Here is an 18,067-nt window from a genome sequence, read left to right on the forward strand (position 1 = left end):
TTTCCTCTGCTGCCACTGAGTGCAAACAGACCCACAAGGAAAGGAGATGTGACATAACGCCTGCAAAGATCGGACAAGGACTGGACTGGGACTTGTGAATGAAAGCTGATAAAAATAATACTTGTCACTGTAATAACACTGGTGGCCTTAAAAGTGGATTAAGAGACGAGGAAACTATTTGTATTTGTATTGGATTTTTCACTGACATCGTGGCTCTCTCACCATTTACAAGTGAATGATTTAATGTGAGTCTAAATGAAGATGAGGTGTAACTTTTAGGCTTCGTCCTCAGAGGTTTTAAAGGTAAGGACACTCACATACTTTAAGCTTTAAAATCAAGCACATTTCTGGACTCCGACATGCTGTAAAGAATGGCTTTCATTATCAGTCAATAGAGATGTCAGTGTCAGCTGTAACATTGTTAAAACTATGTCATGATGGACAACATTTCTCCACAGTGAGGCCTCATAACAAGACAGATCCTGTTTGTTTTGTTGTGTTGCTTTAGAGTTCAGTTTCTCTAGATGATCTGTAGAAAGTGGTGTCAAATGTTTTCACACAGACTGATTTCTTTAATGGGAAGTAATTCTAACGGAAACTGTTCACAGTGAAGACTGCGGATAATGTCCAGCATTTTATTTCTGGAAAAAAAAAACTAAAAAAAAAAAACCTATTTCTGTTGAACTCCACTTCTCACAAATAAAATTCAATTCACCTCCTACTGGATTCACAGCAGTAATAACTGGAGTTGAACATCTGAGAAGCCAGGCAAATAAATCTTAAACTTTTGCATGGGTGAGTTAGAGTAGGTAATAGTTTTGTAATTTGAACCTGCCCTTTAAAGAATGAGCCGATGACAAAACAAGATAACTCATTGTTGCAGGAGGATCTGATGTGCTGCTTTGAATCTCTCTTAATCTTTCAGAATATACAGTCCTGGCTTTTTTTCTCTTAAACAAAATGAAAAAATAATGTGCATCACTTCATTTTCCTCTGTTGCTTGAACAAATGCCAACTTTTTAAAGATGCGGTATCATGAAAATCTGTTGATTTACATTGAAAACAAGCAAAACTGTGTGAGAGGACGAGGCTCTGTATTATATTAGCAAGATGAAGTGAAGTCTGTTAAGGTGGACATTGCAATTTAAACCCTACCTGCTGTCCCACATTGTCACGGTCAGAAAACCTTTCAACACTAAATGTGTGTGTGTGCATTAGGCTAAAAGAACAGACTTTTGAGAAGTGATGCATTTCAACATCCAAACTGAACTAAGTTGTCACCAGTTGCACTGCTTTGGTTTTGCATGCCATTAATAATTCTATATAAACTTATTGGGCACCATAAGATTTGTACGGGACCTGTGGAGATTATGACCTGTTTACTGACATATTTCGCTTTTAATCCACATCAAACACGTTTCCCGTGTAAACTGTCTATATATATAACGAACCATACAATAACTATTTATATCTTATACTTTTTATTTCGTTCAACGAGCCATTTGTTGCTGACTGCGTGTCCTGCATTGTTTAAAGTCAGAGAAAACAACTCAGATCATGCAAGAAGAAAATGCGCAGGCTGTCATGTGAATGGGGGTGAGGGGGGTTGGGGGTAAACGCATGGCTCTGCAAAGGCAAAGTGAATGAGAGCAACAGCAAGATGGTGTGCACCATGCACCACGACCTCCTGCTTTAATTCCTCACCACACCGACGGAACGGCTCACGCGCTCACCGCGTTTGTGGACGGAACGGTTTGTTTTCATCTCGGCTGTGATAACTGAAGTTTTTTTTTTTAAAAAGGACATATGTCCACGGTGTGAATCGGCGCTGTGACGGGGGGAGCGCTCTCTCACGTCGCTGTATCCTGTTGATTCTGCCTGAGCGTTTACAGGGAGCAGAGCTCGTCAGTGGGAGAAAAAAAAGCCTCAGACAAGAGAACCTGGTCGCAAAAGCTACATCGGATGGCATTTCTCCCGGGGTTCGTTTGTAGATAGGACGGTTCCGTGTCTTCACTTGTATCTTCTTTTTCCTTTTTCAACGCTAAGTGAAGACCAAAGGGGAAAAACCCTGCGCTCCATTTCGCTGCTTTTTTTTTTTTTTTGCTCCTCTCCTTTGTCACAGCAGAGCAGGTCGTGATTTTGTGTATGCAACATAACGGGATTCATGGTGGGAGCGTTTCCTTTCATCAATGTGCATTGATGTAGCAGAAAACGTGGAGGAGATAAGGTGGGTTAGAGCGTGTTTTTTTTAAACACTGGGGATGCTGTGGAAAGGCACACAGGCTGATCCTTGGTGTTTATTGAAACCATATGGGTTTTGTCGTGTGGAGTGTGTTTAGAGGGAGCATCAATAGTTGGAGGTTTTCCATTGATATCCAATTCATAAACACCTTGCAGCCTGAGTAGCTCCCACGATCCATTGTCTCCTTACATAGCCCCCGCTCTCACACAAAACGCTGCTGTTTGTGTTATGAAAGGAAGGCAAAAAATGGATTTTTGATGAATATTTTCTCTCTTCACAGAACCCTTATCTCAGCACCTGGAACCTCTGGTAAGGATTTCATTGAGGACATTCAGCCAATAAAAGGATTTCGATTCTTATCTAAATCGGGAATTACACATCCAAACTGGGATCTATGAGCGGAAAAGTGGCGAAGCCTAAAGAAGACAAGGATGCTTCCAAGGGTAAGAGGCGAGCCTTGCATTGCACACACTGCTTTAACCCCCCTCCCCTGCAAAAGATTTTTTTTTAAATCTCAGGTTTTAACGTGACCGTGCACCCATTCGTTTTCCTGCATGGTGCTCAAATCACCCTTTGAGCGTAAGACTGGAAACAATAGCAACCACTTGGATGGTGAGCCATTATTCCCTCAAGCACGGTGCATGTGGATACTGCTGTTTGAGATCTAAGCAGTTGCTACTGTAGGCCTATATGCTGCACGATGTGTTTGGTTGGGGATCACACGCTTTACTCGCATTGACTTGGTGAAAAACAGAGACAATTAAACAAAGCGACGAATCATTACGTTGCAGACCTGTAGGGCTACAGTGGCACAGACTGCGCTCGAAAATGGTTTTATACAGGAAAAGTACATCATAACGCTGGAGCCGATGGCAGTGATCACCCTAATGTGTCGCTGGCATCCTGTTTAAACGTCCCTTTGTGTTTCTCGCTCTCACCTCATCCGCATACACACACTCGCCACAGCTGTATACAGTCATGAAGCGCGGAGCTCTTTCCTTCTTGTAGCCGGAGCTTATGACCCTATGGCGTAAAATATCAGGCCCCTCTTTACGTCTCAGAGAGAGGGGGGAAAGGGAAGTAAACTGCCTATCCATTGCCATGGAGACAGAGCGGAGACAGGGTTGCCAGAGAAACCTCCGCGGTAGTAATCATTGTAACCGCTCCATCCACACCGGGGATGTGCACGACACTTTACGCACCGGCTCACACACATCAGAGCCACCTTTGTCTCGGTGCTCGGTTTCTCTATGAAACAATTAGAGAAGAGAAATAAATAAATCGTGCGGTGGTTGACAATGATGCAGTTTTATTGCGTCAGAAAATCTGTCTCCAGACCTGCAGGCGACGATTTCAACCTTATTCTACTGTCTTTGTAGCCTTTATTGGAAACAGGATTCATGACTATGACTCTATCGCCTAAAGATGTTGTTATGGTCAGTGTAAGCACGACTTTTCTGAGTGTAATACAACAACTTGCATTTAAACTGTGGCAGCCTGCCCATTTGCTGCCGTCTTGTTTATTTACAGTACAGCAATTCAATTGGAACTCCTGGCTGTCAGGTTCCGGCTCTGTTTAAGGTGCTCACAACAGATCAATAAACCAAATTGGTTTATTTTGGCAGCACTGCTGCAAGTGATGACGCGGCCTGTTGATGTTACTATAAGCGGCACATACAGTAATGATAGCACTGTACTAAACATAGCCTGTGTGCAGAAACGTTTCGCTGCATTTATTTCCTTTATACTTGGGCCATTCATGGTATTGTCCTCTAGAGTTATCAGCAGCTCAGAGGCCAATTATTACCAGTGAGGCAGGAATATTTTACCTTATTATAGGCTACCATACTGAGGAGACTGTGAATTCACAATATATCATTTCAAGAATCTTGTTGTTACAGTGCTTTACCACTCACAACTTTAACAAATATGTTGATGAATTCTAGCTAGCAGTATTGAAAAAAGTACAAAACTTAAAAATAATTAAATATTATTCTAGCTATGTATAATGGGCATGATAGGACTATGTTTTATGTTTTAACTTATTTTCCTTTTTGTTTTAACAGTAATGCATTTATGTTGCATCTACCAGAACCCCTCAATTTTAGACATAACAACAATCATTTAATCTCATTTATCCTGGCCATTTTGAAAACACTACCTGTCCAGGGACAGGTCCAGGACCAGGAACAGTAACTAATTTATGAAGCAAAAACAAGACAAAAAAACCCCAAGACAGAGGTAGTAGCCCGGCATGTTTTGCTGACAATACAGTGAGCGAGATATACTCAAAAGAATTGATTCCTAGATTAACCTCCACGGCAACTTTCCCTCTCATCTCCCTCTGGAAATCAATGGCATGTGTGCACGGCTGACTCATTTAAGCTCCAAGGCAGCACCAACTCCAAAAGTCTCGGATGAGACAAAAACATCTTCACCTTAACCGACAAAGCTCAGTCTAGTTTTAATAGATGCACAGCTGAAAGCCAAAAGCTGGTGTGGCTCTGCTGCCTTCCAGTTTTAGGGGGGGAAAATCTGCAGTCACTATCTGCATCACTGAGAGGTTCACTTGGTGCCAGCTGCCCTCCATCAGAGACTTGAGTGGCACAAGAGCGGGGGAATTGCGCGGGGAATATCAGCGCTGACCCTGCCAACGTTGGCAACCACCTGTCCCACAAATTATTTCAGGGAAACAGTCCATTAAAGCCAGAACCACCTGCCATCTTTTTCCCTGCAAGCTGTTGGCCTACAGAAGCTTCTGACTGTCGCGCTTTTTCAGTACAGAAGTGATACCCCCATTTCCTCTCACACCCTCATCGTTTTGAAAACGCTTTTTTGGACTGTCATTCCCGAGTGTCTACAGTTATCTCTGCCAATTACGAAGGAATGTATGTAATCATTATTATATTACTTTTATGTCTTAGTGAGGCTTTCAGTTGTAGTTACTCCATATCAAGTTAAACCAAAGTTACTTTCCTCCAAATAAAATGATATTGAATTAATATATTTTTCTGTGGTCGTCCCAGTAGTACTCACATCAAAAACTGATATGCTATTAAAACTGTGCATCTCACTGACATAGTCACTTTTTATCATTTCATGACAGGGTGTTTCCATGAGGTTGTCAAGTATGAGTTTGGTGACGGCAACCTGTTTTGTGGCTCAGTCAGAGAGGCCAAAATTCATCCTGTAGCAGTTAATGTGAAAACAGAAAGTATGCAGAGGCACAGAGAGAAAGAGAGAGTGAGATGGGGTAGAAGGAGGTGGTGTGTGTCAGAGTTGCAGTATCAACACCAGTGAATCACGCTGTGTTAGTTTCCCCCTGTCCTTGTGAACCTAAGCTGTCCAGACAAAGTGATGTGTCAAAGCATGACATACACACACTGTCAACTTTACAACTTTGCAGAGCCTGAAAACTCAGCGAGATGAACTTTATGAACTGTTTATACACATTAACACTGCTGCACTGATGCACACAGGCATGACCTCATGGCAGTTATACAATCCAGTCTTATAGTCTCCATCATATTTTCAGTTAAAGAAAGCCAACATGTATAGTGTCATGCTCACTTTTCCTGTGCATATTTCTTATTGATTACAGATCCCACATTCATTTAGGCAAAGAACTTTGGCTGCTCTTCTGTCACTCTCCCCAGACTTCATCTCAGCGCACCGCATTGATAGACTCCCCCCTCTTGGGTTGTGAGTGTCAGCCAGTGGATTCATGTCCACCTCAAATTGCAGGTCCGAGCGGAGCACTAGGCATAAGTCTTGCATATTTGCAGGCAGATTAATTCAGCGTGAGGCCGGCCACAGAAGTGAATCAATAGATACCCAGAGAGGAGTTTGGAGCTGCTTCATTAATCACAATGCAGGCAGCTCTGTCCTCCTCAGCACTGACACCTGCTCTAATCGCATCGGCAGAACCACACGGCGTCTACAGTGTCATTAAGATCATTCGATCTCACGGCCGGCTCCCTGAGAAGCCCCTTTGAATAGAGTGTGGTCGAGGGAGGATTTGACCATTGTTTTACTATTATGACATAGCTTTTATTGTCATCTCTCACTGAATGTTTGAAAGATAGTGCGTGCACAAGTGTGAAGTCACTGTCTGTTTTTAGCCCCGATCTGCTGTCAATGCATGCATCCTACTGTGCATACACTGACAGGTTACAGCAGTACAGAGAGTGCAGTTTCATATGCAGTCACATCAGTGTGTGCAAGCTCAGCTCGTAGTGCAGGGGGGGTCCTCAAATTCTAATCCCAGGGTTGGAAAATGATTCCAAATAAATCTTGAACCCAGTGAGCTCACAGGATTTTCTGCTATTTGACAGGGTCAGCTTAAAATCATTTTTTCCCCACTAAGATACTAGTACAAAATTCAGTTCAGACTTTTTTTTTCAGTTCTATCCTTCTTAGAGACTGTGCAATCGAGACTGACCTTTTCAGACCGCTTGTCAGAATGGCTTTGTTGACGTATTCAAGTAACCTGTATCAATTTTGTCACAGTATATATGTCATGATTTACTTTTAAAGATGGAAGCACAAATTAAAATGTGACATTTTCTCTTCATCATTCATTTCTATGTTCCCTGCAACAGTTTGGCACATGTAAACACTGGGGTTTGTGAGGACACGTTCAGCTGGGAGTATTTGTGGTGTCAGGATGGTGGAGTTGTTCCCTGTCAGATGCTTTCCTGGTCCTGACGCAGATCCGGGCCACACCGCCTGGAGGAAACTGGCTCGCCTCGCATCAGAGATCTGCCACTCTCCATCGCTGACTTGCGCACTGATCGCTGTTTGCTAATGTTGAGAGCCCGTCTCCTCAATTCCACTGTCAGCTCGGGTTTTAGGAGAGACACAGGGAGAGGGGGGTGCCCCGTGATTGACTTCTGGCTTCCGGTCTGTCATCTTCTCCAGGATTTTTGTACAATTTGTTTCTTGGAGGAGAAAGTTGTGTTCTTTGAAGTGTGCCAGCCACAGTGTTGGAGTTGGTGGTGTCCAAAGTTTGGTTAGTTATTTATCAATTAGTGAGGAAATGTATCTGCAACATGTCCAGGCAAAAGCACATTTTTCATCCTATTAATTTCTCTTTGAAATGGAATCGCGCTCTGTCTTACGTCATCACTGCCAGAAGTGTTCTGCCCCTAAAATCTCTAAATACCTGGCTGTTCTGGTGCATTAGTCAGCTTGCTGCTGGTAATCCACAGAGCTGCATGTCTTCTAAGGTGAATGGCTTTGCGAGCTGTCCCCTCAGTTCCCATTGCAACATGCTTGCCTCTGGTTGTCATTTGCCAGGCCACAGAGCCAGTGAAAACATATCACTTGATATCACCACAGAGTATCCATCCTCTCAGTCTTTCTTTTTCTGTGTCATTCTCAGTCACCTTTTTTCCCTTGTCATTTCTTGATGTGGTAATACTTCTCTTGATAGACATTAAGTTGGTCGTGTCATTTGGCTTCCTCTCTAAATGTTGTCACTCAGAGGGACTGAAGGGTTTTAATCCTCATTAACAAAATGGCCATGAATGTTAAAACATCTGGCTCTCTGCTGAATCTCACTGCTGCTTCCCAAACACTGGAATACACAGACACAGTAGCAGATGCATTTATGTGTTAGTGTAATCTCACAATCCACCACATTTTTGGGTATCTTTTATGACATTCTAGCTGTGAGGGACAAGCAAAAGTATTTTATTTTTAAGTAAACAGTATAGTAAACATCAAGTGGGATTGAGGTATAGGGTTATGCACTGAACTGGGCATTACAGGAACCAAATAATGATTTAATGCTGTGATAAAATCACTTTCTTTCTATAGCCTGGTTCAGATTTGTCTGTGACTCACTGATGCTGAACATGGTTCATGGTAATAATCTAATTTCTACACCCGATTTCTCCCATAAAAATAATGGTACAGATCAGAAATCTGACAAATAGGTGTGGGATTATCTACTACCTGTGGATTTTGGATTACTGCAATTTTACTTTCAGAAATGCACTCCATGCTACAGTAGTTAATCCCATCTAAAGATAATCCCCCATAATTGTGGTTATGTGTGTCAAACTGCACTGATAACAATAAATGATGTCTCTCCACAGGGCCAGAATGCTGAAATATTTCAGAGTGGGGTGACTGTGTTTTTCACTGCTTATTTAAAACTACGTCACATATAAGACATCAGCTAACCATTTCCTATAACTGCCAATACCTAGAAGCCAAATCGAGGCTAGCAGTCTTCTTCTTGGTGCACAGCCTTAATAGGACGAGGAAGTGGAGGACATGACAATTTTTCCAGTGGCTCATTATCTGCTAAATTGGACAAAGATGACATCAGCAGAAAATGGTTCTTAAGTGTATCTTTATCTGGTCTGCTTTCCACCGCTGCTCTGAAGAGAGCATGCTTTAATGGCTCAGCGTATTTTCTTTTTTTAAACACTCATCATATACATAGTGGAGATGACAAATGGCAAACAGAATAAATTGGTCCCCGTATATATGCCTTTGCCAGGCATGTGACAATCCAGCTCCAGAGTGCTAATGGGCTCACAGCAGATCAAATGCTGTTGATGATGATGAGGGAGAGCGCTCATCTGTTCAACTGAGCATGTGGCAGCACTGACTCATTTGTCTGTGAGCCTTCACACCACCCTGAGCTCGCTTTCAGACTGTGTACAGTATGTGCCACCAGCAGTTCTGCAGGAGCCGAATACAACAGATGTCTTCTTGATTTATCTCAGAATAAGGCATCACTAAAGGTCTGAAAAACTTCAAGTGTATATTTATGTGAGGGCATGCGTACTTCTAACTGTAGCAAGTCTTTCAAGGAAATTTTGTCATGTTTGCTTCAGACTAGAGTTCTATATTTTTGCAAAATATATTGCAAACACTTAGAAGAGAAACACAGACTTATATTATATAAAGGTTATTACACTGTAGTTTTTAGTCTTAACTGGGTTTTTTTGGTTTTTCAGGCACAACTACATTATAAATACCACTACAACAGGCCGATGTATGTGGAGAGCTATTGTAGGGTTTGAGGGCACAAAGAGGTCACAGAAGCAATTACAGTATCCCAAGGTTACAGTAGAAGCCATGAGTTGCTTGCCGTCATCCGAGACAACGTGCACTGAGACTAGAGAGATTGGAGCAGCCTCAAGTAGAATTACTGTGTGTAAAAGATCGAAGAGAGGGATGTTTTGTAGTCACAGTGACACTGGTGAAATATTTCAGAGCAGAAGTCAAGGTCTCAAAATCATGTAGTGTTCAAAAGGTTTTATGGCCTGCTGGATTCTATACTTTAAATCATGCCTAGGATTAATAGTTGCTCTGGACATGAACTAATTAAAGTTGGTGAATATTATAAAGGGGATTAAGGCGAGGTAAGAAAGGGAGGCGATAAAGCTGGACCAGTGCTAATAAACAGGAGCTACAGGCTGGAATAGAGCAGGCCTGGGAGACGGCGTCTAACCGTCCAGCAGGCCTGATGGTTAGGACCAAATGATTGCCTCTGGTTGGAGCAGAATGCAAATGAGTGACTGGCAGTTTCTTAACTTTGAGCAAGGCTGTAGTCTCAGTGGCGATGATTCACCAGGAAGACACCAGAACAGCAGACCACTCTCTCTCCTGCACACATGCAGAGAATAGTTAACAGGATTACCCGCTTCTTCCTCTTCTCCAATCCTGCAGCTCATTTCACAAGCAAGTTACAAACAGGGCCTCACTTCAGCTTGCATCAGTGTTCCGCCTCAGCAGGGGCTCACTGCCTATGAGAAGGAAGGTAGAAGAGAAGTCCTGAGCTGACCTGATGGACCAATGGATTGAGGAAGATAGAGGTTTTTATAGGAGGCCTAATCCATTATTTGTTAATGCTGCTTTTCTAAAACCCTGGAAAGTGTTGCTCAATGCACAGCATTGTGTGTGAGTGAAGTGTGTGGCTGTATGAACAAATAGCAGCCAGCAGTTTCGGTTAATGACATCCTCGCTGACAGTGAGGAGTGAGCAGAGCAGGTTTGGGTTTAAAGATAGTTGTTTTGCATTTATTTTAATGACATTGCACTGCTGCACCGTGTCTCTAAAGTGCTGGTGTTGACTGAAAACTGCATTTGAATATTTGTATTTTGTTTGGTGTTGCAGATAAAAAGAGAAACTGCCCAAATCCTGTCTCCATGGGTATTATATAAAACACAATGAGACACTGCACAAAATATTATAGGAAGCCATTAAAGGAAGGCTATGATGCAAACTATATTTTCTTAAAGCAAAGCTATTCAGTTTTCAGATGTACAGTATTTAATATAAACTGGATTGGCTTAGACTCATTATCAGGACGCCCGCGTTTTACTAATTCCCACTGCAGCCTCACCTCTAAATTACATTCATATGGAACTATTTTGTATCAGAAATCAGTGTTTTGTGAGAATGGAAATGTCAGAAAGAAATGTGTGTCGGATTAATTTTCTTTTCACCGATTAAAGCCAGGTCCACATGTACACAGGTATTTAATGTAGCTTTTTCTATGCTTTTTGGCCTTTTATCTACATACTGTCTACTACATATGTCACTGAAAATGGACTTTTTGCAAAACTCCTTACAGGGTGAAGATGTTGATGTTTTCTGAGTTGTCGTGTAGACAGGTTTTGACTTCAATGCGCCATTACTGTTGGCCTACTGGAGCTGCTGACAGCTATTTTTTTTTCCAGGCTTCTAATCAGCCAACATGGCTTTAAGGTGAGACCTATATTGTTGGCTGTTGGTTTGGCATGCTCTTGACAGCGCATTCATAAGATTCCACGTGGATGGAGATTTTTTTAAGAGTGAATGTGGAAAACCTCAGTTTTAATAAATGCCTGTGTATGCATGAACTGGGCTTAAGTGCAACTGAATCTCCCAGTGCACACGGAAGGAGAAGTGTAGTGTTCACTTACACTTCGTGCTATTTTTTTTTTTTTTTTTTTTACCAGGACCACAGTTCTTTCCTAACCATAACATGCAACATTTACAGGAATATCCAACTGAAAAACACTGGAGCAGGAAGTGTGAGGAAGAGTAAACAATTACTGTTACTACTCATTAATTAACGTCTTGACTGACACTGACACTCCCCCCCCCGGGTTGCTTCCTTCACTATGCGGCCCTGAACTCTGGAGGTTAACACTACTGACCGTATTGATCTCTGGGTCAGTTTCATTAGGAGGGAGATGTGGACACAGTCTCTAGAGTGAAGGATGAGGATGCAGGAAATAGCGAGTGTTTGTTCAAGCTTCCAGGTGTCTTGCCTGACGGGGAAAAAGGGGTTAACACAGTCTAAATACTAGTGTGAGTTAGGGCTCTAATGAGGATGGTCACTGACAGTGAATCACTGACATCCTTAGAGACCACTGAAACAACTATTATGACTAACACGTATACTGCTGAGAAGGGGACAAAAGAAATAACCGCATCTAATTTAAAGTCACATATACATACTATATAGAATCACGTCTTTGGGCCACATTTAATGTCTGGAATGACCGGCACACTTAGTATTGGCTTCTCTTGAGCTGGAATATGAAAGATGATATATAGCAGAAAGCCATTAGTACCATTCCTCAGAGAAAGCTCATTTATTCAGCGCGGATGAGAACAGAGAATGGAAGCGTAATATGTTCGGAGTGAAAAATATTACACAGGGAGAAGAAGATAAAAGAAACTCAGATAAAATGGCGGACGGTTACAGTATATGAAACAATGAAGTAGTAAATGTCAAACTCTCAAATGAAATGTGGGTGTGTGCTTTTGAATGCTTTTGTGTGTTAATTTCAGTAATATTTTAGTACTCACTGTGCGAAAGTGATGAGGCAAGTACTAAATGTGAGTGGGCCTTCTGTTTCGAGGATGTGAGAAAAGAATGGGGAGGAAAGACATTGTTAAGATGATTGCTAAATATAGCAGCGATCCTTCACTGGTCCCTGAAGCCAATTTTACACAGTCTGGAGCAGTGAACATCATGGGTGCGCCTGCCTCCTTCTCATCAGGGAGACATCATTTGCATAATGAGACGCTGCCACGGCAACAAAGCCCCAATAAGCATGGGAGTCGTCAGTCATGGGCGGTGGATACCAAGGTGCCTTCCTAACATGCGCTCTTGATGCGTTGGGGGCTGCAGTGCTGCGAATGCTGTCACACGTGCACGCTCCCAAACATACGCTCTGAGCCTCAGAGAGAGGGTCCGTATGGAGAGACACACTTGATTAGAAAATAAAGGGTGGGAAGGCAACAGTAAATGAGCGGTCCTCTGGGGTGGTGTTGGTGGAAGGGTTGGAAGAGTGTGTTGTAAGTTTTTATGTGTGTGTGTGGGCATTGTGAACATGTGTTGTGAACATTACACAGAGTTATTTGCGGCCTGGTGTTTGTACTGTATGTTTTGGTGCATGCTGGTAAATATCTCAAACCTCAGACCCACTTTGCTCATCTTTCTCACATTTCATTCTTTCCCACACTGGTTTGCAACAAGATTTCAGCTACTGTATATACAGTATATGTGTGGAGGTACCAATAGCAGTAGTAACAAAGATGACATCATGCAAGCAAAAGTTAGTATATTCCAAATGAGAAAAAAATTAATTTAAAGAGAATTGAATGTCTTTTAGCAGCACTGCACTCTAATCTACTAATTCTGCTTTCAGTATAAAATTAGTATTTCTGCCAATCAAGCAACCGCATGTTCATATACAATACTGTCCACCAAATGCAACACTAGATATAGAATTTATAAGTCCATTTGATGTCTAGTCTGGCCAGTTGTCAATCTGATTAAAAAACACCACCAAAACAGAAAATGGACCCAGTGTCACTAGATATAACCACCATGTTTTGGAAGTTATTTTTTCAGTAAATAATAGTTTATTGCCTAAATGATGTAGAAAAAAGGGAGAAACCCTGACCAAAGAACAAAACTGTAATATAAAGGGACTGAGATTTTCAACTTAAATCCTATGATTTTTAATCCAGGGAAGACATTAAATGTACCCATCATCTTTGTCTCCACAACTTGCCACCAAAACATTAGATCTTGTTTACCTACAGCTTGTATCTCCTCATTTGTAGATTTCCTGATTTGACCGCCAAGGATGTTATGTCTAACCATAGATTAGGCCTCCAAATTTTTACCGTCACACAGTCTGATTGGTTGACCCAACTATCAGACGGCCAGTTCAAAACTGAGATGAAAAAACATGTAAATATTGTGTTAAAATTGTACAAAAATAAAGCCACAGTGAGGCAAACATCTACAAACTTTCCAGAGAAGCCGGTCCCAGCCTTAACACACAGTCACACAACAGTAAACATTCTTGTATTAGCTCAAGCTAAGCATTCAATTCCATACATCTCTGCCACAAACTGTGGAATTAAAAACAACTGCCTCACAGAACTACATTTTTACTGTCTGTGCTTGCAATTACTACTTGATATTGTAGGAATGGTTGAAAATAGGTGAAAACATTCACTGATGCTGTTGTTCCACAAACCTTAAGTTAACCTCCCAGTCAGTAGACCTTTAGCTACATCGCAGTGTGATTCAGTTTCCTACCTGACAAACTTTTCTTTTTGTTTTGTCAGATGTCATCAGAGATTCTCTGTGGTGAATGATCACATCATTTTCAGTGTAATTAGAGGAGACAAGTCTCTGCCTACACTGCAGTACAGAGGGAGGAAGAAAAGCAAAGGGACAAAGAGAGGGAGTGTGAGAAGGAGTGAGAGAGATGGCAGTCAGTGATCTAACGGTAATCCATAACAGCAGAACTGGCTACCATAAAGGAGATGAGCTGTGCTGTAGGCGACATGAAAAGGTTACATTCAATAACGACTAAACGCTTCAGCTTTTCTTAAAGGTTACAGTGGAAAATTAGGACGGGAACAATGTTGAATCGCTTCAGTACCTTGACTAATACCTTCAATAGTAATCATAGGCATTTAATTTCTGATTCCAGTTTGATTCTGTTCCACCGCTCAGTAGTCTATGTCATTTCAAGAGAGCACACATGCTTCAGTACACCAGGTCTAAATAAAGTCCTGCTTAATACTTAGTACTTGTGAGAAGCCAGTCCTCATCTTTCTGATCTTGGTGCCATGTCCCTGTGTTTGGTGTTCTGTGCAATCATACAGTCAATTCTTCTCCCTAGCCTTACACAACAGACACATTCTTTAAATCTGTTTTTATCTTTTGTTTCACTATTCATTGTCTAAAGACTTTCATATCACAGCAACCTTTAAAACATGTCTGACAGTGATGGAAATATACTGCAACCCCCAACCGTCCAAGTCTGACATGGCTCTTGTTTTCACATGATGGTCTGTGAATAATTGTCTATGTATGTGAGTGTCTGTATTCATGTGTTTTCAGTCTGGTTTGCCAGTGTTATCTCAGGATTTTGCAGGGCTCTCTGTATTTGGCTGTGCTCTGTCGATCAGAATGGAAGGCATCTGGTGTTTGTTCATAGCCCAGATTTGATTTTTTTTTCTTTCATGTTTGTGTGTTGCAATAACCTTGTGTGTGCTACAGTTTGCATATATGTATGTATGTACTTGAGTGTGTGGGCAATCAGTCCCTTAATCAATTAGTCAGCTGGCAAAAAATTGATTGATTCAGGCAAAAATGTCCAACTTTTGTTCACTTAACAAATGAGAGAATTTGTTTTGTAACACGTTATATGTATTTGTACTGCTGCAAAATACTCAGCCACTATAGAATCAGCCAGCCATCACAATATGTGCTCCTCTGCAGGTGAGAGTCTCTCTCCTCTCTCAAAACTTCTCTCCTGTCCCTTTTTACTTTCCCTTCCTCTGTGGCAGAGTTGACCCTTCATTGACCAGAGAGAACAGAGGAGCAGGGACACTGTCCTGTCTGCTCTGCTGCTGAGTATGAATCTATCCACATCTGGTTTCATGCACTTAAAATGTAACACATTCACAATGGAGAATGAATAATTTAGGGAATGTGAACATTTGCAGACACTCACACGCAGTCACACATTTCCACGTAATTATAGTATAGTACATGGCTTCCATGCTCATAACACCAGTGAAAACATGCACATGCCCATAAAAGCCATAATTCAATATGGTTCTTGATGCAGAGTGCTGAGTTTAACAGCCAACAATACCAATCTGAGTGTCATTACTTCTGTACATCTGCGCTGCTGCAACAGTTTTATAGGATAAATTTGCATGTTGTGTAAGTTCTGCTAAGAGACTGTATTTGGACCCTGTGGGCATTTTTGGTGGGATGAACAGAATGTGTTGTTAACACTGTGTGGAGGCAGTCCTCACACTTGCTCTAAAATCAGTCATCACACCCTTTAAAAAAAAAAAAGCGCTTGCATGGCTCCTTAGCTGTGAGACACAAGAAAGTGAAAAGGATTAGAAAATAATATTTTTGTCTGTCAGGTCATTGAACTTTATTCATTGTTTTTTTTCTTTCTTTCTTGTTTAATCTTGAGAAGACGAATGGAAAAAAAGAGCCATTGGCGTTTCAATAACATTTCTATCCTCTACCGACAATGCACAGCATCCTTTTTTAGTGTAGATGAAAATAGCTGTAATATATCAGCAAAGCAGATGCTTAGTGGATTGCCAAGTATGAGCACAGAAATATGAGCACTGATTTTACATTGTCAAATTTTTCCATTCATTTTTTCATTCATTCATGAATTCCAGGAAATTCTCAGTAGGACACAGTGCAGGGAGCAATTCCAGGGATTCAGGAAGTGCTTAAGCATGATGATTACAACATGCTACTCTACAAATGCACAGTATCCATCAGCTAAATGTGTTGGGGAATAGTCTATAGTATGTGCGTGTGTGTTATGTGTTTGTGTGGGTGGGTGTGCTACAAAGCTCAGAGGGACAGATGGCTGCTCAGTCTCATTGCAAGTTGGTCTACCGGTCTCATCTTTGGCTCTGGGTCTCCATCCTGTCTTGGCCGTGCCATCACAGTAATACCCACCCACCCATACCCATCCACACACACACACACACACACATATATACATTTGGAAGTATCTGGGTTCCTTCTATCCTGCAGGCTAACCAAGCTGCCTACTCTGCGATAACCGCTAACCCAGCTACTGCAAGTGACCTGACCCATGCTGGAATCCAAACCAGCATGCTAATCGCTGCGACAGGCTACTGGCTCAGCAGGTTTTCATTAAACTTAATGGCACCACATTACTTGACAGGCAGATAAAACCTTATGGAATTTTGTCACTATATAAAGTTCATCATGTACTTCATTTAAATGTGATAACATTTGATTTTAAAAGATGTTTAAACTATCATATAGATCTGTTAGTAAAATGGACATTAATGTGAATTTAACTTGTCCTAAAATGTCTACATTATGAGTACTTGTCATTACTATTGTTACAATAGTATAGTATATGGATTATTATGCATGTCAATTACATTATTTTAAATGATTATTTCGTGGCTCTGATTGCAGTAATTGTACTGTTCTGAACTGTGGCCTTTTGTAAATGTTTTGGAATCCTAATGAGTATCTTTATGCAGCATCTCTGCTTTATAATTTCTCTTCTGAGTTTGCTGCTCTCCCATAAATTCACCCCAGTGACCTGCACATTAGAAGTCAGTCCCAGTCCCTGATTGCGTAATTAGTCACTACCTTAATAATCAGGCACTCATTACTAGCAGATCGTGAGCACAAATTGAATGAAAGACACAGTGCAAATTTGCCCTGCATAAATCAGACCCAGGTGATCTAAAATGCACAGTGTGGAGACAGTGGAATCATAAAAACAGGTTAATGTATCCCCAGCTCCTGGTGGATTTGATGACTGTGGTGCAGCTCCACTCATCCTGCTCTGAATAAAACTGAGAACCTGAGAAAGGCCAGGTGTATGCGTGCATATGTGTGTGCAGGTGTGCAGGGGAACAGAAGAGTTTTTATTCAGTCATTCCTGTGTTTTAGAAACAGATTAAAAAAAGCCGCAAGTGTAACACAGTGAGTTTCTCCCTTTGCTCTTTTCAGTCTGAGCATGAGCACTTACAAAAGTATACACACAGACACTCACACATACACACAAAGCAAATGTGAGTTGTCATTGCAGGTGCATACAACTACTGAGTTCCTTAGATTAACGATGTAAAGCAAATCATTGCTCGCAGAGGCAACTTACACAGGAGGGTTGTCTGTGTGTATATGTGTTCAGATAAATGTCAAACCATTGGCAGCTCGTGAACATCATGTCATTACAATATAAACAGTTGCATCACTTGTTGGCTTGTTGACACCACATCCAGGAGAGTACCAACAATACAGTAAAAGCTTCAGTAAACCTCAGCCACAATAATTGTGCCCTCCCCTTTTAAATGTGAAATCCAAATCTAGCCCAGACATAATTACAGTGCTGGTGATGTTATGTTTCTCACCCGCTTTTCCAAACTATTTTGAGCTGAACTTATTAAAGCTGTGCCGCCACTAATTAAGTTGTTTGTCTTTGCAAAGCGATCTCCGCCTGCCCACTGCTGCTTACTAATGAGTAGTTGTGTCACGGCACCCTGCCTGCTGATTGAAGGGGAGATGAAAGCGGAAAAATGGAAGAAAAATGACCCGATGGTGGCAGATTTTCTAACAGGCAGTGCTGACGCTGTCGCACACGTCGCTGAATCATGCCAGTTTGGGCTTGTTAACAGGCAGTTGTGTGGGTGCTCTGAAGGTTCCTGAGGGGGTTATAGGCAGGCTTCTTTCTGTTGAAAAGCACTGAAGTAAAAGGAGAAACAGTGCTACGATGTTGCACTTTGGTAAGGAAATGTATACTAGCAGAA

General features: G+C 41.6%; 1 protein-coding gene across 3 annotated transcripts in view; it reads left to right on the forward strand.

The window, feature by feature from the left end:
- Nucleotides 1-18,067, forward strand: part of fgf13a (fibroblast growth factor 13a) — an 89,258-nt gene continuing 71,191 nt past the window's right edge. For 2 of the 3 annotated variants that reach the window (XM_051072462.1, XM_051072463.1), the window contains exons 1-2: nucleotides 1-303; nucleotides 2,523-2,685. In XM_051072462.1, coding sequence (XP_050928419.1) covers nucleotides 2,637-2,685 — 49 coding nt within the window. In that variant the 5' untranslated portion in view covers nucleotides 1-303; nucleotides 2,523-2,636. Of the gene's footprint in view, nucleotides 304-1,638; nucleotides 2,228-2,522; nucleotides 2,686-18,067 lie in introns of those variants that run through there. The other variant, XM_018660406.2, reaches the window with a different exon arrangement.

Source organism: Lates calcarifer, linkage group LG8 (genome assembly GCF_001640805.2).
Source record: "Lates calcarifer isolate ASB-BC8 linkage group LG8, TLL_Latcal_v3, whole genome shotgun sequence".
NCBI classification, from domain to species: domain Eukaryota; kingdom Metazoa; phylum Chordata; class Actinopteri; family Centropomidae; genus Lates; species Lates calcarifer.